General features: G+C 37.0%; 4 protein-coding genes across 6 annotated transcripts; 2 read left to right on the forward strand and 2 right to left on the reverse strand.

The window, feature by feature from the left end:
- Nucleotides 334-7,778, reverse strand: LOC18786471 (putative RING-type E3 ubiquitin transferase C3H69). 3 transcript variants are annotated; one of them, XM_020557737.1, is made up of 8 exons: nt 7,438-7,756; nt 6,559-6,646; nt 5,644-6,452; nt 5,285-5,354; nt 2,299-2,387; nt 2,163-2,223; nt 1,355-1,435; nt 334-750 (listed from the first exon to the last, which is right to left on the reverse strand). In XM_020557737.1, exons 1-6 carry the CDS (start codon nt 7,446-7,448, stop codon nt 2,187-2,189), a joined length of 1,104 nt encoding a protein of 367 aa, XP_020413326.1. In that variant the 5' UTR covers nt 7,449-7,756; the 3' UTR covers nt 334-750; nt 1,355-1,435; nt 2,163-2,186. The 3 variants fall into 3 exon arrangements, with proteins under 3 accessions (XP_020413326.1, XP_020413327.1, XP_007218086.1); XM_020557738.1 differs by lacking the exons at nt 334-750; nt 1,355-1,435; nt 2,163-2,223 and having other exon boundaries at nt 2,356-2,441; XM_007218024.2 differs by lacking the exons at nt 334-750; nt 1,355-1,435; nt 2,163-2,223; nt 2,299-2,387 and adding an exon at nt 3,023-3,411 and having other exon boundaries at nt 7,438-7,778.
- On the forward strand, nt 16,210-17,757 carry LOC18785832 (thylakoid lumenal 19 kDa protein, chloroplastic). Its single transcript, XM_007218786.2, has 2 exons — nt 16,210-16,925; nt 17,057-17,757. The coding sequence occupies exons 1-2, from the start codon at nt 16,544-16,546 to the stop codon at nt 17,431-17,433; spliced, it is 759 nt and encodes a 252-aa protein (XP_007218848.1). The 5' UTR covers nt 16,210-16,543; the 3' UTR covers nt 17,434-17,757.
- LOC18784739 lies at nt 18,020-19,306 on the reverse strand. The gene is made up of 2 exons (XM_007219221.2): nt 18,579-19,306; nt 18,020-18,339 (listed from the first exon to the last, which is right to left on the reverse strand). The coding sequence occupies exons 1-2, from the start codon at nt 18,853-18,855 to the stop codon at nt 18,110-18,112; spliced, it is 507 nt and encodes a 168-aa protein (XP_007219283.2). The 5' UTR covers nt 18,856-19,306; the 3' UTR covers nt 18,020-18,109.
- Nucleotides 19,563-23,467, forward strand: LOC18784812 (ADP,ATP carrier protein 1, mitochondrial). The gene is made up of 4 exons (XM_007218063.2): nt 19,563-19,789; nt 21,327-21,823; nt 21,913-22,284; nt 22,817-23,467. Exons 2-4 carry the CDS (start codon nt 21,338-21,340, stop codon nt 23,111-23,113), a joined length of 1,155 nt encoding a protein of 384 aa, XP_007218125.1. The 5' UTR covers nt 19,563-19,789; nt 21,327-21,337; the 3' UTR covers nt 23,114-23,467.

Raw genomic sequence — 27,196 nt, forward strand, 5'->3', positions numbered from 1 at the left:
GGCCATATTTGGCACTAAGATTGGATTGAATTATGGTATTGCATTGGATTGGATTGAATTTGATTGTATTGGATTGAAGAGGTTTACACAAATTCAATGATACCTTTAGTAGTACTGCACATGATTAAAGGGCTGGATAAACTAAAATATGCTATTACATAGTCTGGCAGCATAATCCAATCCAACTTAATCCCAAATTTTTAATAGAATTCATAATCCTACTACATTTTTGCCCAGGATTATATGGTTAGTATATGACTAAAGAAGCAAAATAAATAAAAATGTGACTACATGCATCATAGTAGAGCTTCACTCCAAACTGGACGAAAATCATTACAAAAGCTACATCATATTCTGAAGGCAAAATGTGGTCGAAAAACCAATGAATATCTAAATATGACAATAACCCAGGCAACATCCTCTAAACAAAAACGTCGTCTTTTATTCAAAGCATCTATCACCACCACCATTGATGAAGAAAAAACCCATTTGAATCCCACTATCCATTTTTATAATTTATATACAGTCCCCAACCAACCAGTTTGATATTGGCATGCTATCCATACATCCTATCCTTTATTCAATTTCATTTTGGCCCAATCTGTAGACACTTATTGAAGCCACAGACAGGCACAAATATAATTGTCAAAATCCTCAACATATGCTCACCCACTCCATAATTACTTTTATTTTGAATTCTGTTACATGTATGCTTTCTCCAAAAACTGGATCACCATCAAGCAAGCAATTCTGCGCAAAACATCCGAGTATAAATTACACAAACATAAGTTAGTGACGAAAGAGATAAAAATTGCCAAAAAATGCATACACACTTAACACGACTGCAAAAAAAAAATGCAAGACTGGTCATTGTATTCTAATTTTTTCCTAAATTAACATGTGAAAGACAAATCCTTAGATTATTTCTTTTTTCGTGACCCCCAACTGGACCATAAATGACCAAACCTGTATACCGATTACATTCAGCACCAGAAGAAAGCAAGAAACTCTTTTATACAAGACTTTTAAACAGTATGGCCAACAGGTAATTTCTGGCACTATTTAAACAATGAGAGCAGCGCAGACCACCAACTTTTCATGTATAGAAGGGCCATGTTATGAGTAAAACCAGAAGCCGAAACTAAGCGAGACTTGAAATCATGATAAAGTGCACAACAAAAGAAATTGGATAATACAACTTTTTTCTTTTCAGCCTCATGTTCCAAAAAAGCTACAATCAACTTGAATAATGAAATTACGAAAAATAAATTCATAATTTCTATATCATTCAAGGGAAATAAACAGTGCTGGGAACTTTATCAAACAAAGAAAATTCAAGGCACATGAACCACACCTTTCAAACCACTGGAGTATTCCACTTGCAATTGAAACACCAGCATGAGAGCTGTGCATATGTTCTTGATGTAAAAAAATCCTGCACATATAGGCAAGATTGAAGCAGACACGACATTTTTCAGTGATTCATATAGGCAATATCATACAACACTACCATTAATCAATATGATCATCAACTACTAAAGAAAAACATTCAGTTTGTCTAAGTTCAGTCCCATTTACCACTGCAAGATACGTTACAGAACATTATGGTATCAAGGTGTGGTCATCATGCATAATGGCTACTACTTTACTGATAGGTCATCCCCGTTGTATACAAAACTTTGTATTTGTTATTTGACAACTTAACCTTCTGATTAGAGGTCTGCCATAAATGAAATATTTTTATTTTTTGCTTTGTTTGGTTGCTGAAAATATTAGGAAAAGTGGAGGAAAGAAATTGAAAGGCTTGAGTCTTAGATGTCTTATGTGATCTAGGATCTAAGAACTGATTTCTCCTATATTCACTCTCATTCTGTCAGCAAGAAGAACAAATCAAATTATATCTGACTGAGATTAGGAAATCAGCTGTTTAGAAACCACCTGGCATCAACAGAAATTGGTTTTGGAGAATTTTGAGTTAGCCTACAAGCATTTGGACTATGGAAGTTAGACATTGAGATGTTGTTCTATTTTTAGAAATATGTTGTTCTGTTTGTTATTTGACAACTTAACCTTCTGATTAGAGGTCTGCCATAAATGAACTATTACATTTATGGAAAGCAGCAGTAGTAAAGAATCAGAATCAAACCAGAACAGAAACTTACATTGGAATGTTGAAACGGCGTTATTCACCTTATGTGTAGATCAGCAAGAAAGTCTGACAGCCTGAAAATGCCAAAAAGTTAGTAAGAAAAGAAAATTAAATGATCGAAAAAAATACTCAGAAGGCACAACGCAAACCTAATATTTGTAGCTATCACCGTCTGACCATCTTCATTTCCAAGATGGCGCAGTGCTACTTCCTCCAGACGGCCATCCCTGTATGCATGCTGCAATCAGACAACAGCCATGTTCAATGCATAATCATTGTAAGTAAACAGGACCTGCTCCAGCATAGAAAACAAAAATACACGCAAATGAGACACGGATAAAAAATGTAAGAGCACAACAGTGAACACCACATTTGAACAGACAACAGACCAGCTCAGGAAGTAAAAAGTAGATGCAAAACATACTTTGAGATGGAAATGTGCACATGACAGTAGAAGGAATATAATCTGAAAAGTATAGAAAATTCAGGAGGTTACCATACAAGAAAAAAAGTGTCATCAGTGACAAAAGTGTCATCAGTGACAGCCCAAGGTGACAACAAAGTGACTTCAAAAAGTACCTCAACTTAGAGAAACCTCAAATAAAAGCCGTGTCGCATATAAAACTAGAAGAGATTGCCATATACATCCAAAAACCCAAACTTTATGGGCCAGACACAAAAATACGACAAAATGGTGATTGGTCAGAGAGATTGTACAACTGAAAAATTAAAGCACAAATGCAAATCATAGCCATATAACAGTTTCTTTCCTTTTCATTTTTATCAGTTAGACTGGATGCCGTTGAAAGTTATAAAATGGTTAGCATTAATATCACGTCACACCAATGAAAACTAGTAGACATTCAGAGAACATAACCCCATCACTGGAGAATAAATCTATATTTCATTCATAAATAGGAGTTGTCAAAATACAAACTACAATCAAAACACAGCAACTCCAAAACCCAGAAGGAAATTTGAGAAGATACAACTGGCTAAATCTAGTAGCTCACGGGCCATAAATCTATCTCATCTTCACTCGAGTCACTTGTATCAAAACCCATCTGCATTAACAACTCCCTCTCCAATGGGTTTAAATCTTCATTTTCTAAATCTTCAAGTATATAATCATCCCATTCTTCTAAGTGCTCGAACATATGAAATATGACATCCATAGGCACAATATCATATCGACGTGGAGGAGGCCTTCTTGGAGGTGGCCTGTGAAATTTCCATACATATGAGCCTGGCTTGACCGTATGCTGGAACACAAAACATTCTATCCATTAAAGGTGTCACAAAGCTAATCCTCTCCGAGATGAAAGTAAAATGAAAACAAAAAAAACGGCACATGATTCTAAGGCCAACATTCAGGAGAAGCTAGTTTAATGCCTCTCCTTGAATATGACCAAATACAACTATAAAAGCAATAGAAGGTTTTAATTTCAATGACAGACTATGTCACTAACACAGGAGGGGGAGAGAGAGAGAGAGAGAGAGAGAGCATTACTTCTGTTTCCCCAAGTATCCATTATTAAAACCAGAGATTGTTTTCATAATCGCAAACAAGCATCAAATTGATATTCAATAGTATATTGACGTAGACCTTAGCAATGACAAATTACATCGGTCAGTTTTTACAATTCATCAGTGTCAGTTATGTCAAGGATGGAAAACCTTTGCCAATAGGTATATCATAAAAAGCATGACCATAGTAAACCTCAAGAAGACCATACAAAAGTCAAATGACCAATATTGAGTTGAGGTAAGATCATTTACAATGAAAAGGGAAAGAACAAGTTACAAATTTTTTTTGAGACCTTTCCTATTGAGAGAGGCGATAGCATACTAAACTCACACACACAACACGGATGCTAGGATTCGAACCCAGGACCTTGCCTGAGGGAGTAAATACTCCAAACCACTACACTAGTGGGTCCTTTGCAACAAGTTACATATTGAACAAGAGAAAAGAGGAAAGATCCAAGAATAAGACCCCAAAAGTATAAGAGAAGCCTAAAAAATAAACAAACAGAGATCATGATGCTCCTATTGCCCCAAAAGTATTTATACCAAATACTAGTATTACGTAGAACGCAATGTGTTGTCCTATATAACCCCGTGTTATTAAACCAAGGCTTAGTTGATTTTGTTTATAAGGAATCTAGAGGGAGCCATCTGACTATAATTTTTATCATGCAGACACAATTGCAAGCCCTTGGAAGCCTGAAAGATATCTCAACAGGTTATTGGTAATGCATTGATTCTACATGTTATTAGAGTCCTAGACCGACCAGAAACAACAGGCACAAGGACAGAACATGTGCAAAGATTAAAGGGAAAAACGCATACAAGAAATTAAAGTTCTTAAAAACCGAATACAACTACATCAGTAAATGCAGTTATATAAACTCTGGACTATATAATAATAAATACAGTTTTTCCTGCTCCAACTATGTTGCCTGGGGATGAGCATAAATCAGACAAAATACTTAAACACAGATATTGCAAGGGCCTAAAAGACCAAAGCATCAAGTGTATATAAACAGCAGGTATAACATATACCACATAAAAACTCAATATGCAACCCCTTATCCCCACCTACCACTCACTCATACAAGTGCAGGTACTTCAACTGCAAGTAAGAAGCCACATGATTGGACTTGGTGACACAGAAATAATGTTTTCATCAAAAGAACTAAGAGTAGTATTAGTTAAAGAAACGTGCTTGATCAATAAGAATACAAATCACAATATAAAGATCTCAGTATCCTCGGGTAAATAACAAAAGGCCACCTAATTAAGCCACAATGAAGGCATCTACCCGCAATCAATCACAACAAAAAATAATAATAAATAAAGCAAGTTTCAAAATAAACAAATAAAATCAAAGGGGCCACACCAAAATCCTTCACAAAGTATATCAAATGGCTCCACAAACACAAGGATTAAAAAGATAAGAGGAACGGAGTTTATGATTTTAGGTTTGGGGCTTAAGAGGCAAGTAGACTAGCCATCACATACTTGTCCAAGTCATCAGTAAATTCTTTACATGGTAAATTGCACTCAACATCACAGAAAAACCAATGTGAATGACAATTTCAGCAGCATAATTCCCTGTAGCATTTCTATTACCTTATAAAAGCAACTAGTTCCAAATGGGCAGTTCCCATTTCCAAAATCGAAGTGCTTGCAATCAATTGACCTGCAAGATAAAAGAAATATAAGCACAAACAAAACAAAATATAATGAGAGAGAAAGAGATTCCAATGTTTCCCACTCTCAAGGCCTTTCCAACTTCAAATCAAAAGAGCAATACAAAGCTGATATTTCTGTCCTCCAAATTCAGTATTTGATATATAAACAAAAATTAAACTATAATAGTTCTATTCTGAAAAAATAAATTGTGAAAAATATCCAAGGTACAACACTGTGCACTGCTAATTGAACCGCAGCTTTTAAAAGAAAAAAAGGACAATTAAGCACAAAATTACCTGAGCCTTGACTTGTAGCTGTCAATAATTTCCTGTTTCTCTTCTTTTGTGTTATACCAAATGACACTTGGAATGACAAAGTATGACAGCTTCCGACATATTGGGCACGCTCTCAATGCACTATTGACATCCATACCAGAAGTTGGTGAACTACTACGCCAATTTCGAATACAAGATACGCAAAAAGGATGATCACATTCTGAGAGTATCCCAAACTTCCGCTCAGCAACTGTGGGCTTTGACAAAACACGTTCCAGGCAAACACTGCATTCTATTTCTTGACTGCGTTTCAAAGCCTCAAGTTGCTTCTGCTTTTCCTCACATGTCTTCATATGCTCCTCCCTTTCCATAGGTCTGTAAGGATGCAAGCAATGTTTTCCACAGCTGGGGCATATATCTCCATGAATATGAGGACATTTTTCTCCACGAGGACAATTACCAGCTGCAGCAAATGAACAAATAGCATGATCTTCTGGCCTAGTACTCCTAGTCACCCCAGCACCATCATCATCATTGTCACCATTATCAGAATAATCATCATCATCCAAGGAACCATTCCAGGCAGGCTTAGAGGGAGGTAAGAAAGGACTACTTGAAGCAGAGAGTTCTGAAAGAATTCCCGGGGAAAGAGCAACTCCACTTGATGAGGTTCTTGAAGGATGAGACAGAGATAAAGAATCAACAGCCAGAGATTGCCGAGAATTTGGTGATGAAGACGAACCAGAAGACTGAGCCCGAGAAGCTTTAACATGTTCATATCTGCATCGACTACCAAATGCACAAGCGCCTTTCTGATAAAAGGTACATATCTGTCATGATGAACCAGAAAGCAAAAAGTTTAGAAGGTAATAATAACTGTTGATTGTTATTACTTAACACAAATACAACTAAAAGTAAGTAGAATAAATAGTTTACATTATTTGGTGTTGCCTTCCAATCATGTGAAAACTCACAATGCTCCCCTTTCAAACAGGCTCCATGGGCAAAAAATTTGCAGAGAACCCTGAAGAAATTTGAAATGACAAAAGAACTAGTTCAATTACCATCACCAAAGACCAACCAAATGAGCCATGTCTTGAAATGTGACAATAAAGAAGTTTGCTAAAACACTATTAAAGGATTTGATCAATTATTCATAATTTCACAAATGCATTCCTTTCCAATACCACACCAACTCTCCAGATAAGTTGTAAAAAACCAAATGAAGAGCCACTTAAACTACATAAAAATAAAAAATAAAAAACAAAATGAACTAAAGGAGTTTTACAATCACTTTTCTTTACATATTTTTAAATAATTCAGATTTCAAAATCATATCACGACTCAAAATTACTCATTTATCCAATATTTTGCACAAATGGGATTATACAACCATTTCATTGATGTTAAACAGAATGGAAAGGTGTTATAAATTCACAAAAGCAGCAAATATAAAGACAGAAAATTTATTTTCACATGGGAATTTCCCCAATATTGATTCCCAAAGGACCTCTAACCAACATTACCCAACAAATTAATCAAAGGACAACAACTCCCATACCAGTACTGTTCAACATTTCAAATTTAATTTCTTTTTCTTCTTTTCATCCTCTTCATTTCCTCCATTTTCTCAGCAACCAATTAATTTTAAGAAATTTTAAAACAAAATAAAAATTAGCAATTCCAAGAATCTTTTACAAACATAAAAAAATACCAAATTCAGCAAATTACATATGTAAAATCACATATCCAAAAATTAGAAGATTCAACAATATTCGTTTTACGATCAATGGTCATCTTCAAAACAAAACTCACCTTTTGGACATGGCGATCAAGAAACCGAGGGATAAGCCAGAGCCTTTCCACAGGAACAAAACTTGGAAACCCTGAAAAGCTTGAGAATGATAAAGAAACAAAGGGAGCAATGAATCAACAAGCCTTAATTATTCATTCCGAGTCTCTGACAAAGAGAGAGAGGAAAAAGTCTCTGTGCGAGTCTCAAAATTGTGAGTATCTAGGGTTTTTTTGGCGGTCGGTGTACGATATGAAACGGCCATTGGCTTTGGGATATAATTACGGGCATACCCCTATGGACAGAAGAGGATTGAGAATCGCGGACGAAACGGTAGGTTGTAAGAAATTATGGTATTGGTGGGTCGGGTGCTACCAAAATAAGAAATAACGGAGGGCCGAAACGCAAATATTAATAAATAATTATAAATTTTCGAAAAGAAAATAGACAGAATTTGTATGAAAAACAAGAAAGTTTCTTATTTAATCAATCATATCATATCTATATTTTGACATCTATGCGACTTAAACCACACGTATTCTCCATGGGTTCACGCTATAATCAAAGCAAAGGTATATAAGTTCAATTCTTCATTTTAAAACCTAAATTTACTTTGAAAGGGGAGTAAAGCAAAGCAATGTTTAGAATTTTCGACAAATAAATAAATACAACATTTTAAATAGATGTGTAGCTTATCAATATATTTTAAAAATACTATAGGGGTCTTTTTATTCCAACAGCCTGACGAATGAGTTTGGGCTGCCAAAAAAGAGAAACAGATGAAGCTGCTCCTGTGTCTGAGTTCAATGATCAAGCCCTAAGAGTGTTTTGAAAGGGTAGCTGAGCCTTATGAAACATTTTGGTCTTCTTCGCCAATGAAACCAACAGTCGCTTACAGATAAATTCTTGGCTTGACATGAGAAACTTGTGGCATGGGAGCTGAGCATTCATGAGTTTAGCATGAGAGAGAGAGAGAGAGAGAGAGAGAGAGAGAGAAGGCTTGGGTTTCCTATGAGAAACAGATGCTCGAAGTAAGGGGAAGAGAGAGTTTGATTGCTCTCTGGATGCTTGTTTATGGAGAGAGGAAGAAGATGGAAGCATGGGTGGCTTTAGCATATTTCTAGCAGCTTGACAAAAGCTTCGTCAAGCTCCTGGGTGATTTGACATAAGAGAAAATGGGAAGTAATGGAAAAACAATGCTTGAAATCGAAGGGTTCCAGAGATGAAAGATGATGCTTGCTCTCTCTGGATGTGGGTTTTGAAAGAGAGAAAGAAGTAAGATGGCAGAACAAAGCATGAAATTGAAGGGTTCCAGAGGGGATGCTTGCCTTCGATGAATTCTCACGGTTTTTGGGAGGCTTGCAGCGACCCAGGTGAGTTGTCTTTGCTGGGTAGAAAGTGGCTTCTTTTATAGGCACTGAAAACCTTAATTTTATCAAGCCACCATCTCACCTTTTCCTTCACTTTCTTCAATTCCATCTTATTTGGTGAAACTTCCCTAGCCTGAGCATGTAGGCATGAATCTTTTTGGAGTTCCAAGATCCTCAGGCAGCTGGACTTCTCCATGTGGGTGAGGAGCCACCCACTTTTGTTTCTTGTTTTCTTACCAAAGCTTAAAGAGGAAAAAATAGGGAAGGGTGCTAGTCAAAAAAGGTGATCAGCACATGGGTTTGCTTGGTTTTGATGGTTTTGACAGATATGCTGAATATTTTCCACGATGCTGGGCTGGGCTATTGGTATTTTGTTTCCAGCGGCCTGTGAGTTTGCTCAGGCTGCTAGAAAAAGCCTATTTGATCAAGGTGCTGGATATTTTGGCTGATGTGGGATTTCTCCAAGTGTTTGCAAGCCATTAGATATTTTCCTAAGCTATTGGGCCACTAGGTTTTCTCTCATGCTTACCCATATGTTTGGGCTCAAGGAATGGGCTTGAGTTTTGGTGCTCCCAAGTAGCCCAAAACTTCCACTTCTTGGACCATCAATGACTTCGTGAATACTCGTAACCATCCATAACACAACCCGCTCAGCAAGCCCCAGACATTCGCCTGGCTTGGGCCCACTTAAGCTTGTAGTGTGGCATATTGCTTAAATAAGGATTTTTCGCTTGGTGTTGTACTGGGCCGAAAATAAATTTGGACCCAATCTTGGATTTTTGGGCCTCAACATTTGCCCCCTTGATTATTGAGGCCATGAATGTCTATTGAAATGGTCCGAATAATCAATTTACAAAATTAGTGAAATACCCATTCCTAGACATGAAACTATAAATATACCCTATACTATTTAAAGTATAGAAACACACCCAAAATAAACCCAAAAATCGACATCTGTCGATTTTTTAAATTCAATAGCAATGTTGAATTATTGTTTTGCCCTTTTGCCCAAAATAAACCCAGCTCCAAGGCTCAATTAAAATAATCGACGATTGCTCCTTCAAAATCTCGGAGCTGGTTTGTGAGAAATCGATGAGCTGCCAATTTAACTAACCTCACCGTCGGAGCCGTAACTCTAATTTTCATTGCTTTCTGGATCTCTCACTTGCTTTCTCACAGATCTTGCAGCTATTTCCAGATCTCATAGCTCAATCTCTCGCATCTTAGTCATATGCAAGGTCGTTTTACAACTCAGGAGGTAGACTCGGGTCCTGATCCATGAGGCCGACTCTTTCCTCCATCGACAATGATGCGTTGCAAAGGCCTTTTCTCTATTCGGTGAGATCATCAAATCGAAGATCATCAACGACCGTGAGACCGAGAGGTCTAGGGGCTTCGGCTTCGTCACTTTCAACCACGAGAAGGCCATAAGGGACACGATCGAAGGCATAAACGGCTAGAACATCGACGGTCGTAACATCACCGTCAATGAGGCCCAATCTGGTGGAAGCGGCGATGGTGGTGGTGGTAATGGAGGTTAAAGCTGTGGAGGATATGGTGGCGTTGGCTACGGATCTAACGGCGTTGGCTACTAAGGTGGCAATCATCGTGAAGGCGGTGGGGATAGCGTCTCGATGACGATTCGGTTTAGGTCACTAAGGTAATTTGTATTTGATATTCATTTGAGTTTTGAATTGTGATTTTAATTTTTTGTTGTTTATAATTTGGTTTGATTTTAGATTCGGTTTGGTTATGAATTTGATCTTGTGTTTTGGTTTGAGCTGTGGTTAAAATTTTGTGATATTGATCAACTTTAATCTCAAGTGAAAGAAGGTGCCCATAGCCATTGCCCGGCCATTCACATCATGATACCATTGACTATCACTGAGGTAATGAAGGTAACACTTTCAAATAGTTCTATGACATAGTATCAACAGTATACTTCTATGACATAGTATTAACAGTGTACTTTTTTTTTTCTTGTAGATGTATTTCCTTTTGCCTTTGCGATTATTTCTGATGAAACTATGGACAATTGGAGGTGGTTTCTGCACAGGATATCGGATGTCTTGCTGGTTTTTTTTTGAGTTTTTTTGTATGAAGTGGTATTAACAATGTTTTCTATGAAATAGTAGTAACAATGTTTTTTATGAAATTGTATTAACAATGTTTTCTATAAAATGGTAGTAAAAATGTTTTTTATGAAATTGTATTAACAATGTACTTCTATGACATGATATTAACAATGTACGTCTATGACATGGTATTAACAATGTATTTCTATGAAATGGTATTAACAATGGTTTATTGTATGAAATGGTATTAACAATGTTCTATTTGTATGAAATGGTATTAACAATATCTTTTTGTAAGAAATGGTATTAAAAATATTTTTGTATGAAATGGTATTAACAATGTTCTATTTGTATGAAATGGTATTAACAATATCTTTTTGTAAGAAATGGTATTAAAAATTTTTTTTTTTTTTTTGGGTATGAAATGGTATTAACGATGTTTTTGTATGAAATTGTATTAACAATGTTTTCCTATGAAATGGTATTAACAATGTACTTCTATGACATGGTTTCCAGAGGTTCGATGGAGAAGGAAGGGTCGTAGGGGCATGCCCTTGGTTTTTGTTTTTTTTAATTTTTAATTTTAAAAAAAATCTAGGTTGGGCTTGTTTTGGGTTTTTTGTATTGGGCTTTTTTTAAGTTAGTTAGTGGCAGTCATGTAATTTATAGGAAATTCAACACTCATTTTATATGTAGTAAATGATTTTTGGGTATATTTCTAAAGTGTATTTCATGTAAGGTTTTTTTATAATTTCAGCCTCTATTTTGGGTATATCACTAAATTGCAGTGGCATGGCATGGCATGACATGGGTTTAGGAGCAACTCAAGGATGACCAGTTAAGTGTCTCTGAAATTACAGCCAGGTCTTTTCTAGGAAGGTTGGAGGGGTCGCAATGGTCCCACTTAAAACCCAATCCTTCTTAAACACCGAGGGTGTTGCCTTGAAGAACTTTCCTAGACACTGTAATTTTGGAGGTCACTTACTAGAGTGAGTTGGCCTATTTTATGGCATAACAGAGAAGAAAGTGCTTGATGGATTAGCTCAAAATAACTTAGCTTGCATGATTTATTTGCTTGAGTGACTAGAGAGGCTTGATTTTGCATGGTTGTGATTTGCAAGAGTTGCATTGACTTGTATGCTTGATATTGGCTTGCACGCTTGGTTTCGACGTGTATATTTGGTATTGGCAAGTATGCTTGATTTTGGCTTGATGCTTGGCATTGGCGTGTATTCTTGATTTTGGCTTGTATGCTTGGATGATTGGCATTGGCATGTATGCTTGATTTTTGCTTGTATGCTTGGATGCTTGGCATCAGCATGTACGCTTGATTTTGGCTTGATGCTTAGCATTGGAGTGTATGCTTGCTTGTATCTTGTATTGAGTTTACAGCACCAGCCCCAGAACACTTGAATTTGGCAGACAAAACCTCAATAAAGGTGATAGCACGCGACATGATGGCTAGATATTGGAAGAATGCTTGAAATAGGGCATGTGCTGGAAGGGTATTTGAAGTAAGGCATGTGCTGGAAGGATGTTTGAAATAGAGCAGGTGTTGAAAAATGTTTTGTTTGACATGGAATAGGGCATGTGCCTGAAGAACGTGACTTGGCTTGGCATGAATTATTTTCTGGTTTTTTTTTTCTTCTTCTTCAAGACTCAAACCCGTGGGTATTGTGCATTAGTACATAAGTCATATTTCGGAAGCTCGGATCAGAAAACTTCCTTGATGAAAGTTGTTCATCTACTCGAGTACTATAGCCTGTAAAATTTGTAGAATTCTTTGAATTTTTTTGATACCTCAAACTTGGTCTGCAACTTCTGTGTTCATCCATGGCTGGTGAGTTTCTGCAGATTCTGCTTCTGCATGTGTCTTTAACTTATTATGCTTGGATGATTGCATTTGCTTCACAAAATTTGCTCGAAATTATGTTATTTATAACATATCCAAAATCGAAGATCATCCAACCATTGTAGTGTTCTCTACCTTCATTTTTCTGAAGCATGTTCTTGGATTGATGTGGATGCCTTTGTTGCATGCTTGTTTTCTATACGTGAATGCTTGAGTTCCTCTGTATTTCCCAGCATTTGTGAACTGTAAGTCGAATTTTGAGGTTGAGCTTCTGGTTTAAGATTCTAGTTTGGTGATAAACAAGAGTCATACGAGCTCACTTGGGTAATGCATGCCAAGTGTTTGTCAAAATATCTCAAAGTAGCTTGCTGGCTATTTTTTGAACTTTTGAAATGTTTCTTTTCGCATCTGAGTTGGAGCTTTTGAGACATGAAAATGGACTTCTCAATGGTTATGTTGGAATTGGTTTTGCGTCACTTGAAGCAAAAATGAATTTTCAATGGAATTTCAAAGTAAGGGTTAAGCTGCTGGAGCTGTGCAGTTCCTGCTGTATGGGCTGTTTCAGGAATCTGTTTGACATGCTTTCCTAGCTCTAAATTCAATGAAATTTTGGGAAAATGAAGCTTGATATGTCTAGTTCTCGAATCTGGAAAGTTTGGGAGTTGTTGGTTGTAAACTTGATTTCTAGTGATTTTCTAAATGTGGGAGGTTTCAGCTAGAATGGTTGAAAAACTTGTGTATAAGTTTTTCTTGGCATGTTGCTTTTGTTTGAGAATTTAGCATGTCCTTTCTCTTGGAATTGAGTGCTGATCTGGGCATTGCTAGAGCATGATCTTGAGTAATATTGTCGTGAGAGCATGATATTGTATGGCTTCGTCGCAAGGGCATGAGATATTCAATTTGCTTGAAATGCCTGAGTTGCTTGGAATGCTTGAATGAAATGAAATTTCTTGGCATGTGGATTGGTATTACGCCCTGTGAATTTGTCAAATGCTTGACAAATGAGTTTGTTGAATTGTTGCAAGGATAAATTGAGCTTTGGGGGGTTAAAGAGCATATACACTGGCATGATGTTTGAAATAAGGAAAGGGCTAAGAAGATTTGAAATAAGGCAAGTGCCAGAAATTCTTTGCTTGTAGAGTAGGAGCTGGAAGAATTTAACTTGGCTTAGAATGATATAGCTTGGACTTGCTATGAGGATGTGAATAATGTTCACACAGCTCTTGGAACTGAGGTATAGCTTGGTTTAACATGAGAAACTCTGAGATGCCTATGCTTGACTCTTTTTTTTTTTTTTTTACAAATTTGCTTGGCATGAAGCCCCCAAGTATTTTGGAGTTTGCATGTGTAGTTAGCTTAATGGCATGAATGATGAATTTGCCTAGGCCCCCAGTCCTCGTACAAGATTTGGTTTTGCTTGAGAATGGAGATCTAAGACACAAATAAAGGGAGCATGTGAGTAATCTATATCATGTTTGTTCTGCAAAGTAGATAGCCAACAAAAGGAAAAAAAAGAAAGAAAGAGGGAATGTTCTTATCTCTTTCTTTTCTCTAGTTTATTGCTTCTGATTGGAGGTATTGGTGAAGATAGTGGCCTAATCCCCAGCATAGTTGCCAATTTATGTAGGGGTCTTTTTATTCCAACAGCCTGACGAATGAGCTTAGGCTGCCGAAAAAGAGAAACAGGTGAAGCTGCCCCTGTGTCTGAGTTCAAGGATCAAGCCCCAAGAGTGTTTCGAAAGGGTAGCTGAGCCTTATGAAACACTTTGGTCTTCTTCACCAATGAAATCAACAGTCACTTACAGATAAATTCTTGGCTTGGCATGAGAAGCTTGTGGCATGGGAGCTGAGCATTCATGAGTTTAGCATGAGAGAGAGAGAAGGCTTGGGTTTCCTATGAGAAGCAGTCGCTTACAGATAAATTCTTAGCTTGGCATGCAAAGCTTATGACATGGGAGTTGAGCATTCATGAGTTTAGCATGAGAGAGAGAGAATGCTTGGGTTTCCTATGAGAAACAGATGCTCGAAGTAAGGGGAAGAGAGAGTTTGATTGCTCTCTGGATGCGTGTTTATGGAAAGAGAGGAAGAAGATGAAAGCATAGGTGGCTTTAGCATATTTCCAGCAGCTTGACGAAAGCTTCGTCAAGTTCCTAGGTGATTTGACATAAGAGAAAATGGGAAGCAATGGAAGAACAATGCTTGAAATCGAAGGGTTCCAGAGATGAAAAATGATGCTTGCTTTCTCTAGATGTGGGTTTTGAAAGAGAGAAAGAAGGAATATGGAAGAACAAAGCATGAAATTGAAAGGTTCCAGAGGGGATGCTTGCCTTCGATGAATTCTCACTGTTTTTGGGAGGCTTGCAGCGACCTAAGTGAGTTGTCTTTGCTGGGTAGAAATTGGCTCCTTTTATAGGCACTGAAAACCTTAATTTTATCAAGCCACCCTCTCACATTTTCCTTCACTTTCTTCCATTCCATCTTATTTGGTGAAACTTCCCTAGCCTAAGCATGTAGGCATGAAGCTTTTTGGAGTTCCAAGGTCCTCAGGCAGCTGGACTTCTCCATGTGGGTGAGGAGCCACCCACTTTTGTTTTTTGTTTTCTTACCAAAGCTTGAAGAGGAAAAAATGGGTAAGGGTGCTAGTCAAAAAAGGTGATCAACACATGGGTTTGCTTGGTTTTGATGGTTTTGACAGATATGCTGGATATTTTCCACGATGCTGGGCTGGGCTATTGGTATTTTGTTTACAGCGGCCTGTGAGTTTGCTTAAGGTGCTGGATATTTTGGCTGATGTGGGATTTCTCCAAGTGTTTGCAAGTCATTGGATATTTTCCTAAGCTATTGGGCCACTAGGTTTTCTCTCATGCTTACCCATATGTTTGGGCTCAAGGAATGGGCTTGAGTTTTGATGCTCCCAAGTAGCCCAAAACTTCCACTCCTTGGACCATCAATGGGCCTTATGAATACTCGTAACCATCCATACCACAACCCGCTCAGCAAGCCCCAGACATTCGCTTGGCTTGGGCCCACTTAAGCTTGTAGCGTGGCATGTTGCTTAAATAAGGATTTTTCGCTTGGTGTTGTACTGGGCCGAAAATAAATTTGGACAAACTTTGGATTTTTTGAGCCTCAACAGTTATTATACAATGTACAATAATATGGTTTCCTAAGTATTTTTCTTGCGAACAATATACAAACTTATATTGTATTAACTTTCGGAGCACACACTTCATGTATAAAACTTTTCAGCTTGTGAAAAAGGAGCTTGATTTGCAGACTAGAGGTCTCAAGTTCAAACCCTCATGACTATCACTTGTAAGTTGTACTAAAAAATAAAAATAAACAACTTTTCAGCCTTATTTAGTGGCTCGACCTAAATTGAATTGAAATTTAGCCCAATCTAGTTTTTATGAGTCTTATTCATCATAATAGGACTTGTAATATGTTGAATTCTTATCCATTTTAATAAGTTCAATTCCAACCATTATAAGTTCAACAAACAAATTGCACCAGACATTGGTCAAATTCAATTGAAATAGAGTACATAGCGAGCCACCAAACGAAGTCTTCTTATATAGGAGAATCTAGACATCTTCAAATATTATGGAAAAAAAGAAGAAAAAAAAAAACCCCTCCCATATCAAGAATTAGTTCATGAATAATAAACATTGATAAGTAGTCCATCCATCCTGAAGGGTCCATCTTGCGGTTTGCATGATTGGTCAATGGCCAAATACCCCAACTTTTTCCCACCACATAGGATAAGGAAAATCTTAAATCAAAGATAAGAAAGACAAGGAAAGAACCACACCCCTCTATCCAATCCCATCCCATGGCTACCATGTTCTCCCCCTCCACCTTCTTCTCCACCACCACCACCAACACCCCCAATACCACCATCACTTCTCCAAAACCACCTCAAACTCCACCACCATCCAAATCCCACCTCCCCATCCCACCCTCCAAACCACTCCTAACTACCTTAACCACCACATTAACAGCCACCGCCGCCACCGCCGCCATCCTAACCGCCACTCCACCCTCATTAGCAGACTCCACAGCAGCAACAACTTACCAAGTCTACTACGGCACTGCCGCCAGCGCCGCCAACTATGGCGGCTACGGTGGCAACTCTAACAGGAAAGACTCCGCCGAGTATGTCTATGACGTGCCAGATGGTTGGAAAGAGCGTTTGGTATCGAAAGTCGAAAAGGGTACATATATACATATATACGCTACTATATACATTTGTTGCGATGCTTAATTATAAATAAATATTATGTTATGAGACTCTGAATTTAAATAGAAAAAAAATGTGACTCGGTTACTATTTGTTGATGAACAGGTACAAATGGAACTGATAGCGAATTTTATAACCCGAAGAAGAAGTCAGAGAAAGAGTACTTGACGTTCCTTTCTGGGTTCAGGCAACTAGCACCAAAGGACTTGGTACTGAACAATTTGGCTTTATCAGATGTGAACTTGCAGGACTTGCTAGCTAGCGCGGACAATGTGACGTCGGAGGAGAAGAAGGACGAGAAGGGACAAGTTTACTACGTGTATGAAATCGACGGCGTTGCTGCTCATAGTTTGATTTCAGTGACTTGTGCACAGAACAAGCTCTATGCTCATTTTGTGAATGCGCCTACGCCTGAGTGGAACCGTGACCATGACATGTTGAAGCATGTTCATGAGTCTTTTAAAACTATTGGCTCCTTCTAGTTTGCGTTGATGCCTTCTTTTTCTTCTAACAATGTGGTTCTGCTGTGCACATTTGAAATACAATATAGATTTCAGTTATGAAATAAAAAGACTTCTGAACCCACCTGTAATTTTATAAGTGCTGGAGTTGGGGGAAAAGAGCCAAAGGAATTTGAAGTAAATCTTTTCAGAATTTATGTGGATGGGTGGTTGTTAGAATTTGGAAATAAGATTTGTAAATGTAAGTGCTATGAGTTATGTGAGGCTTACATATATAGCTTAGCTTCTGCATATATGAGAAACTCCCTGTTAATCATATTCGTCTACTTCAACCATTTTTGAACACCTCAAGGCATTATACTTGTGTTCGAGGCTTCTATCATTTATGTATGATTTGATTTCTCGTACAATGCCCCTTATTTTGAATGACTTTCGTTTTCTGAAGTGTCCAAATTGAACTAGCAAAATGATGAACAATTGGTTGAATGCCAATGTAGTTTTGATGGACTTCAAGTTAACCAAAACAGAGAATTATTTCAAATTTCAATGGAATCTGATCACATCCATCAAAGCAAAGTTGAGTGCAAAAAAGAAATTACAAAATCAGATTGATATGGGCATTTGTGAACCATATAACATACTCTAAATTAACAAGTGATGATACATTAATTATTTGAAGCAATTGAATTGTGGCTAATTAATACAAAGTGAAGCCATCATCATAGGAAACATGGCATCCCCTTTGACAAGGTGTGGCATTTTCATCATACTCTTGACAACAGCTCCATCTCTTCTTCCAATTCCCACTTCCAGTGTTTGGTCTCTTGCTCTTCTCATTCCATCTGTACACAATCACTCCAGACCTATCACTCCACTCTCCATCAATCCCTTGGTGTGGTGGGGCCATTGCAAATAATCCCTTCTCTCCTACACAATCCAAAACCAATTATCATTTTAATGTGCTTATTCAATTACAAGTTTACTCTGAATCTCATTTATTTCTAACAAGAGTCGTGACACATTATTTGGCGAACAAGTTTACTGTTATTATCGATATCATTCAATCATAAGGAAATATACTTTTAGTAGGCCTCACATGGTCCCAATGAGCATGTGGGGGAAGAAATCAAAAGGCGAAGCATGTGAATTTGTGATATGTATATTACCAGTGGTGTGGCCGTGAAAGGAGCAAGCGGTAGGGGAATTGTCTTTGTCTGTGTAGAGGGTGTTGCACCTCAAGCACCGCTTCTTCGTTTGGGTTTGGGATGTGCTTGTTTTGCCGTCGCTAATATTTGAGCACAGCTTCATCTTTGAGCCATTTGATGTCCTGCATAAGAAACTTTGAGGAATACCCAGAGCCAGCGCCATGAAAAATGTTCTATTCTTGTGAGAGACACAGAGAATTACTGAAATGAAATTGGGGTACCAGAAAGGGGGTGGCATGTTTCCTATGATGATGGCTTCACTTTTGTGGTTGAAAAATCTGGGTCAGCCCATTTTAATTGGCGGTACTAAATAGCCCAGTTTATAACCTTTTTTTTTTTTTTTAAACAAAAGAAATTATAAGAAAGGACTTAAATAGAGATGTGGGCTGATTGGGTTTTCTTTAAATGGGCTAAACTGTCTTCAAAGCTTGTGTATTATATATGTAAACTTGTCTTGCACTCCAAGACTTAAAAGTCTTGTGTATCAAGTCGCATAGATAAAATCTTGTATATATATTGAGTGGCTGATCAATGGAAGATGAACTCATTTTTCTTTCATCATTTCCTTCTCATGGTTCTTTCACATGGAGCATAGCCAAATCGTTCAATAGCTTTTGGAGAGGAAAATTTTAACATAGTGGTCGTAGTGATTGTTTTTATTACCAAAGGTAATTAGATCGTACAACGGCGAGCATGTGCCTAACTTAAAGATGAAGATCAACGAGACTTGTAGCTCGAGTGGTAGAGAATTTTTCCCACACCCTTTTCTACACCCGAAAGGAAAAAAGAAAAAGTTCAATATACTTTTTGGGTTTAGGGCACAAGCATATATATCAAAACTATTCAATTTTTTGAGCCTAGCCCAATACATTTCCCAAGTTGGGCTAACCCACCACAACATTACATAGTCGTTACGGCGACGTCTACTTTGACTAAGATATGATTCAAAGATGTGAAATATGAACCGTCAGATCCAAACGTTAACGGCTGTGATTTCAGCCATACAACACTTGTTCTCTTTGGAAAGGTCAGCGGTCAGCCAATAAAAGGGTAGCTTTGCTGCTCCCAAAAACTCGTCTCCTCCACACACAGTCTCTGTCTTTGAGCATTTCTGCGTAGAGCTCAAAGCGGAGTCCCCCGCAGCCATCAATCGCTTCTCATTTCCTCCAAAGGTATACGAAATTCAATGAAAATATCTGCTAGTTATTTTTAGATCTGAAACTACTCTATATCTCCGTATTTTTTTCCTCTTTCAGATCTGTGTTCTTTTTCATTTCAAAGGTAAATTATAGTATCGTTTCTGTAGTTTCAAGATCTGATTGTTTTGTTTCTGTTTTTCTGCATTTGCTACCTGTTGTAGTGAAATCTGATCTACTGGATTTGTATGCTTTTAATGTTTCATTTCTGTTCATCTTTCTCAGATCTGAGTTTTTAAGTGCCATTTATGTGGTAGACTTGTTTTCATTTTCATTCTAGTTGCTTATTTGTTGATTACAGATCTGGATCCATTAAGATCTGGTCTGTTTTGGTCATTTTCAAACTTTTTGTTTTTATATTTCACTAAATTTCAAATTTAAATTTAGTTTGGATTTCGGCCCGAAGAGCGTGAGTGATAATATCGTGTTGCAATTATAAAATAATAATTTTATTCCGGGTTTTTACTCTTGGTCCAATGATCTCAGATTAATTCGCGATTTTTGATTGGGAATTTTTGGTGTTTTGAGCTTTAAGCAACTAGTTTTTATAATTGCACAATTGCGCTTAAACTAATTTGTGTGTATGTGAATTCAATTTCCAATCAGTAAGTTGCTACCGCGTTAGCAAGGAAATGATTGGTTTTGATGCTAAATGCTAACACTCAAAGTAGTTAATTTGTTTAGTCGGATCCTTTGTCTACTGAAGTCATTTTTAGATGATATGGGTTTTGTTTTTTGTGTATACTGTCAAATTGGATTGATGTGATCTTCTAGGTTAATGGATTGGATATTTGAAATTGGTAATTTTGTTGATGTTCAAAACCAAAAGTGGATTCCCATTCAGTTTATGTTATTTTGTATTGGATTTGTATTGCTTGAGTATATTTCTAAAAGTAATGCAACAATTTGTGAATACCAGCTAATATAGTTGTTTTGTTTTTCATATTTATTATCACATACATTTTCGTTAGAACTTTATTTTCGTTATATAGAGAAAAAGAGATCATCATATCAGTTTCAAGTTTGGCAAATTAATCGAGTTGATATTTCAGTATTTCTTTACTTGATGGTTGGAGCATGTTTAGCTCCTCCACTTCATGAAGCTATGTGCTATATCTGAAGTGCTGATGATTTTTTCTTTCTTTAATGACATCATAATGTTGTCTACATCTGTAACAGAAAAAAGTACGAAGATCATTAGACAGATTATGGAATATATTATTTTATAAGTACGTATATGGTTTTAACTATCTTATCTCCTACCCTTTGAGATCATCCAGTAATCAAAGGCTCGTCCTCTTTTGGTATCTGTCTCTATGAAAGAATGATTGATTTTATAGCTGTTTGTTTGGTGTGATTTGATGCTTTTATACAATGTTTTATGGCAGTTAAGTTTTGAACAAATAGTGTTGTTCTTTCTTGAAATTATATTTTACTTGGTTCAGGAAAGTTTATTATTTTTCTTTCTCTGGGTGGTTTCTGTTTTTAACATTGTTTATGCACATTCTTGTAGGCTAAGTCACAATGGTTGATCAGGTTCAACACCCTTCTGTTGTTCAGAAGGTAGCCGGCCAGCTCCTTCAGCAATCTATTCAGGGATACGATAGTGGCTTCCAAAGACCGGGGATGTACCAAAGGCGTGCATATGGGAACTACTCTAATGCTGCATTGCAGTATCCCTTTATGCCAGCATGCAGAGCTACAACTGATCTATCTTTGGTTCCATCAACTGCATCCCCAATCTTTGTCCAAGCCCCTGCAGAGAAAGGCCACTTTCTTATTGATTTTCTTATGGGTGGAGTCTCTGCTGCTGTATCTAAAACTGCTGCTGCTCCAATTGAGCGTGTTAAACTTTTGATTCAGAACCAGGATGAAATGATCAAAACTGGTCGGTTGTCTGAACCCTACAAGGGCATTGGTGACTGCTTTGGCAGGACAATCAAGGAAGAGGGGTTTGGTTCATTGTGGAGAGGGAACACTGCCAATGTCATCCGTTACTTCCCTACACAGGTTCGCAATGTTATCTGTTTTAAAGTTATTTTCTTGAATTTTTTCTATTCATATGAACGTTTGCTAAAATATCTTGGAATTTATTACAGGCCTTGAACTTTGCATTCAAGGATTACTTTAAGAGGCTATTCAACTTCAAGAAAGACAGGGATGGTTACTGGAAATGGTTCGCTGGTAACTTGGCATCAGGAGGTGCAGCTGGTGCTTCTTCCCTTCTCTTTGTGTACTCTTTGGATTATGCTCGTACCCGTTTGGCTAATGATGCTAAAGCTGCAAAGAAGGGAGGAGAAAGACAATTCAATGGTCTTGTTGATGTCTACAGGAAGACATTAAAATCTGATGGCCTTGCTGGTCTTTACCGTGGATTCAACATATCTTGTGTTGGTATTATTGTGTACCGTGGTCTCTACTTTGGATTGTATGATTCATTGAAGCCTGTGGTCCTGACTGGAGGTTTGCAGGTTAGTGGACTACTCTGATTCATAACCTCTTGGTTCATGGTTATATGGTCTTATGATAGGGTTGCATTTACTAATGTGGCTTGTTGAATGAATTAAGATATTTTTCGTTGCTTTTTGCGTAATTATCATATATTTTATCTGCATACTTATGGCACAAATTTTCTTATATTAGTCATTATTTTATTTCTCAAAATTAGAAGTCTTTTGGCATATTGTTGTATGATTTGTCTATTGTTCTGCTTGTTATTTTTGGCTTCCCCTTGTTTTGCTTGGTGTCAGTTGTTAAGCATTAGAAATAGTCCTATAAAGCATTTATTGTTTTGTTGGTTCCAAAAGGATCATATGTCACAATGGTGCAATTTGTTGACCTTAGCCCTTGTCTATTTTCAATTAATTGAGTCAAGGTTAAGTTGTCTTTCCCTATAATTGTTTGGATTGGCGTTATTGACCTTATGAACTGCAATATGAATGTAAAACCCTTTGCTTTCAACTTTTTGACGTTTCGCTTTTTTGTTTGTTTTAAAAACTACAGGATAGTTTCTTCGCCAGCTTTGCCCTTGGTTGGCTCATCACCAATGGTGCTGGTCTTGCTTCCTACCCAATTGACACTGTTCGCAGAAGAATGATGATGACCTCCGGTGAAGCTGTCAAGTACAAGAGCTCCCTGGATGCCTTCAAGCAGATCTTGAAGAATGAGGGTGCCAAGTCTCTCTTTAAGGGTGCTGGTGCCAACATCCTCCGTGCCATTGCTGGTGCTGGTGTCCTTTCTGGTTATGATAAGCTACAGCTGGTCGTGTTCGGGAAGAAGTATGGATCTGGTGGTGCCTAAGAATGTAGTTCCTCCCAAGCCAGATAGCATTATTAGATGGTGATGAAAATCTTTTTGAGTTTGAAGAACTTGTTTCGGCAAAATTTTCCTTAAAATAATTCAGTTATAGGGGAGTTAATCCCAAACCGATTTTTACAATGGGATTGAGTTTTGTTCCCATAAAACCAGATTATTGAGTGGTGGAAAATGCCACTTATCTTGGAGTTTCATTCATATGATTTGCAGGTTATTTATGTGTGTTTTTGTTCTGGCTTTTTTCTACTTTATGAAAGTCAAATACATCTTTTTTCCTTCAATGATGTCAAATTGTTGTACTCCCAGAACAATTTGGTTGGTCTAGCAAATAATTGATTCCGAAATTAGCATAATCTCATTATACAACAAATGCTGGTTTATGCAAATCCGTAGTGAACAGAAAGTTTTAAGCTTCTTGGCTTTTCCACAAACTGTTTTTAGTCTGTTTTAGTTTCTTTGAATTCTAAAACAAGATTTTGATGAATCCTTCCGTGCTTCCTTTTGGAAAGATTTTCTGCAAAACGATTCTCGCTTTGTTTTCTTCTTTCAAATAATTTATTTTGAATGCCTCCGTGCAAACGAAGCTTAAGATGCATGTTATTGCATTCAACACCTCAACATTGCATCAAAATCATGGGAAGATGCATGTCTCAGATCAGATAATTCTCTCACGCAAGGCTGTCGCTATTTGGATCGGAGAAAAACTTAATTGCAACGGGATTTCACCTTAGGATGTGTGGTATCATGGGCTTTCTTTTTTACCCTCATTGCCACCTATCCGCAAGCAAATATATTTCTCAAACATTTTCTCAGTTGCAATTTTAGTTACAGTTTTTGCAATGCATGCATACCTTTGCAAAATTCGATAAACCACCCAAGAACCAAAAGCCAAAATGATGTCATGTTTATCAGACGATCTTCTCTATGCCATCCATCCAAAAACCAACGAACAAAGAGATGATGTCATGCTTATCAGATGATCTTCTTTGATTTCTCATTTCAACGCACCAGTAGAGATAACGATTGCTACAAACTTACAAAACTTTTTATGATACATTCAATCTGGTACTTTGAGGTGTCGATATCTTACCCTTTTTTAGGGATTAAAATGTATAAGTTTGCTTAATGACTATTCTGTTCTTTTGCAAGGAGCTTGTAATTCAAGTGGTTAAGAGCATTTACTCATGCATCCAATGTCTTAAGTTTGTTTATCTCTTTCTCAATATCGCTTGTATTAAAAAAACGATTAATCCATCTTCTACAACATATCAATTTGGAAGTTAGACCTCCATTTTTTCCCTCAACATACCTAGAATCTGGTTGGTTATCCAATCTAAACCAATCCTTAGCTGCAAATGATGGTCTAAATCAAACCAATCTGTTATAAAATAAAAAATAAAAAAAATAAAAAAAAACCCAAGTAACTTTAGCTAGTGGAGATCGTTTGGAACAACTGTTGTGTTTCATAAAACAGTGTCTTCAAATCCCTTTTCTGTATAATTTTGACCAGCTTTTGGAAGCCCCGTGAATTCCTTGCTTGTGGTGCAAGTGCTAGTATGGTCCCTCCCCATTATCCCATTGAACTTCTAACATTGAATGAGCTTTTATGAACCAGATTAACCAACATATTTATGTTACGAAATTAATATAATATTGATGAACAGCGGTTTCTCTTCTTTTTATCTGTCTCCGGGTTCCTTTTTATTATGTTATAAATATTGTTGCAGTACGTCCCTGCGGTCCCAAGAACTGCTGGATTTTATGAACGTTTCTATTGCTTGAATGACAGAAAGAGAGAAAGTTGAATGTCACATTCTTCTTGTGGCATGTGGGATCCAAATTTTAAAATTTAAGCGCACAAATTTGATTGAAAATGGAACCATAGGTTGGTGGGTTAGTATTGAATGCTTAAGTTCATCAACCACGAACCTAATAAATGCATGAGCCGGTTCATGAATGAGTTCTTTTGCAAGAGATTTGTAGTTTCAAAGTGGCAACAAGCAGTTGGCTTTGCATTTAGGTCTCATTTTGTGCACGGAACGAATTTGATGGAAAATCATTTTCTATGTCATTTCTTAAGGGATGACAAATGGTGATTCCTTTCCCATGTTTGATAATGCTTGGAAAGTAACCCAAAATATACTTTATTTCCTTTTCCATGTTTGTTTTGAGTAGGAATGGAAAATAAATTTTGTTTAGTTTCCCAATTGTACCCTTATTAAAAATATGAAAAATCTGTTATGAATTATAAAAAAAAAAAGAAAAAAGAATACCAATAGTTGTTGGATAAAACTGTAATTATAAATTATTAGTGATGACAAATTAGTCAGAAAAAAATGTGCATTTAATGTTGACCTTACTTTCCCATGTGCCAAACAACGATTTCTCATGCCTAACTTACCAAACATAGGAAAGAAATTGATTTCTCATCCCCAAGCTTCCTTTCCTATGAACCAAACAAGGCCCTAAGGTCATGTCTTCGAATTCCTCTCTCCCAATATCACTTATATATAAAATAATTATTTTTCTTTAATTTAAAAAAAATAAGTTCTTCTTAAAGACTCAAATTTTGGGATCTATGCTTTCAAAAATTTCATAATAATCACTTATTATGACCCCAAAATAAGCAATGTCAAGCAGACACTAACTGATATTTTTTTTCTTTTTTTCTTTTGTCAATCTGCTTTTGCAACATAAGTTGCTCATATTGTCGAGCTGTGAATCTAAAACACTCGTAAACTTGATTCTCATTTGAATTTGCGGTCGAGTTCCAGAGTCTCACAATATTAGTCTTCCAAGAGAACATTAGGCCGCTCAACTTGTATTTACTTTTGCTGTTCAAATTGTTGATGGACCAGCCAACTTGTTGTACGATCAGAGAAGTTGGAAAGTTCAAACAAACTAGTAGAATCTCAAACACTTCTCTGGATATCACTTTCTGGTTATGCCCATGTATAAGACAATCCATTCTTTAATATTTGGAGTGAGAATCAAATACCCAAAGATTCTTTCATTGGTTCAAGTATTGACTTAATCCAAGTAAAAATATTTTTCTGCATTTTTTTAAAATGTTATAGATCTTCAGAAACAGAAAAAAGAAAATGCTAAAACAACAACTCTCCAGTGGTTCAGAGGTTCAAGACTCAAGATCATTTTCTATTGTATCTTCCTTGCGTTGCGTACAAACAAAGCTTTCATTGGACCCATGTTGGGGAGAATCAACCAATGAATGAGTGCCCTTCAACGAGTTCAATTACATAGTTTTGTAATGACTCAAAAGCCTCATTCAAAAGTTCAAAGCTGGCATTTAAATTTGTGGACCTTACTTAAATATACCCTTTCAGATTATATATCCCCAGCGATTACCAATGAAATACTAAAATATTTCAAAGTCTAGTTGCCCAAGAGACTTTTGAAATATTTCTAATCAAGTTACGTGTCGAGTAAGAATGACATTGACTTGCAGATCAGTATGTGTGTGAGAAAATTAACATTATTTCAATATCATTTATATGCAAAATAAATAAATAAAGTTACGTGTCAACGAATTCCTAAATTAATTCTCCAGTGACTTTCTAAATAAATTCGTAAATTAAAATTTAGAGATGAGTTGAAACTACGCTCCATTTCCCCCTCCAAAGAGACAGCAACACATTCAAAACATTTATCCTTCTAACTTTGACCGTGCACCGTATTTATTTATGGGAGTCTTAAAGAAACAAGGACATGGGAAATTAAATTTGGTACTTCAAGCCAGAGGGTGGTTGGGACCAAAGTTTGTTTACAATTGTGGGTACTTTTGTTATTAATTAAGCTTATCCTGTTTTCCACTTTAAAGCTGTTTGGGGAATAGGGACCAGACAACTTTTGCTTTTAGGTAAACAAATTGTAGGGATCAGAAACCTCGAAGATTTTACAGCACAGTTTTGAGCTGATCTGAGCTGAGCTGTACGGCAAAGATTGAATAGAGACAGACAGGTTTGCTTCTGGTGAGTGCGGCTTGCCCTGCCTGCCCAACAGAAACAGATGTCACCGGCTGTAAAATCGGCTTTTTACCTGTGTCTTGGT

This window comes from Prunus persica, chromosome G2 (assembly GCF_000346465.2).
Source record: "Prunus persica cultivar Lovell chromosome G2, Prunus_persica_NCBIv2, whole genome shotgun sequence".
NCBI lineage: Eukaryota > Viridiplantae > Streptophyta > Magnoliopsida > Rosales > Rosaceae > Prunus > Prunus persica.

What these genes read in the sequence shown, in the direction of transcription:
- LOC18785832 (XM_007218786.2), top strand. Translation starts at nt 16,544, where the DNA reads ATGGCTACCATGTTCTCCCCCTCCACCTTCTTCTCCACCACCACCACC. An exon ending in GGTATCGAAAGTCGAAAAGG is followed by an intron (nt 16,926 to 17,056) that starts GTACATATATAC and finishes GTTGATGAACAG; the next exon opens with GTACAAATGGAACTGATAGC.
- LOC18786471 (XM_007218024.2), bottom strand. An exon ending in GGAAGGCAACACCAAATAAT is followed by an intron (nt 6,453 to 6,558) that starts GTAAACTATTTA and finishes TCATCATGACAG; the next exon opens with ATATGTACCTTTTATCAGAA. An exon ending in AGCTACAAGTCAAGGCTCAG is followed by an intron (nt 5,355 to 5,643) that starts GTAATTTTGTGC and finishes TTTATCTTGCAG; the next exon opens with GTCAATTGATTGCAAGCACT.
- LOC18784739 (XM_007219221.2), bottom strand. Translation starts at nt 18,855, where the DNA reads ATGCCACCCCCTTTCTGGTACCCCAATTTCATTTCAGTAATTCTCTGT. An exon ending in CTTTCACGGCCACACCACTG is followed by an intron (nt 18,340 to 18,578) that starts GTAATATACATA and finishes TGGATTGTGTAG; the next exon opens with GAGAGAAGGGATTATTTGCA.
- LOC18784812 (XM_007218063.2), top strand. Translation starts at nt 21,338, where the DNA reads ATGGTTGATCAGGTTCAACACCCTTCTGTTGTTCAGAAGGTAGCCGGC. An exon ending in TCCGTTACTTCCCTACACAG is followed by an intron (nt 21,824 to 21,912) that starts GTTCGCAATGTT and finishes AATTTATTACAG; the next exon opens with GCCTTGAACTTTGCATTCAA. An exon ending in TCCTGACTGGAGGTTTGCAG is followed by an intron (nt 22,285 to 22,816) that starts GTTAGTGGACTA and finishes TAAAAACTACAG; the next exon opens with GATAGTTTCTTCGCCAGCTT.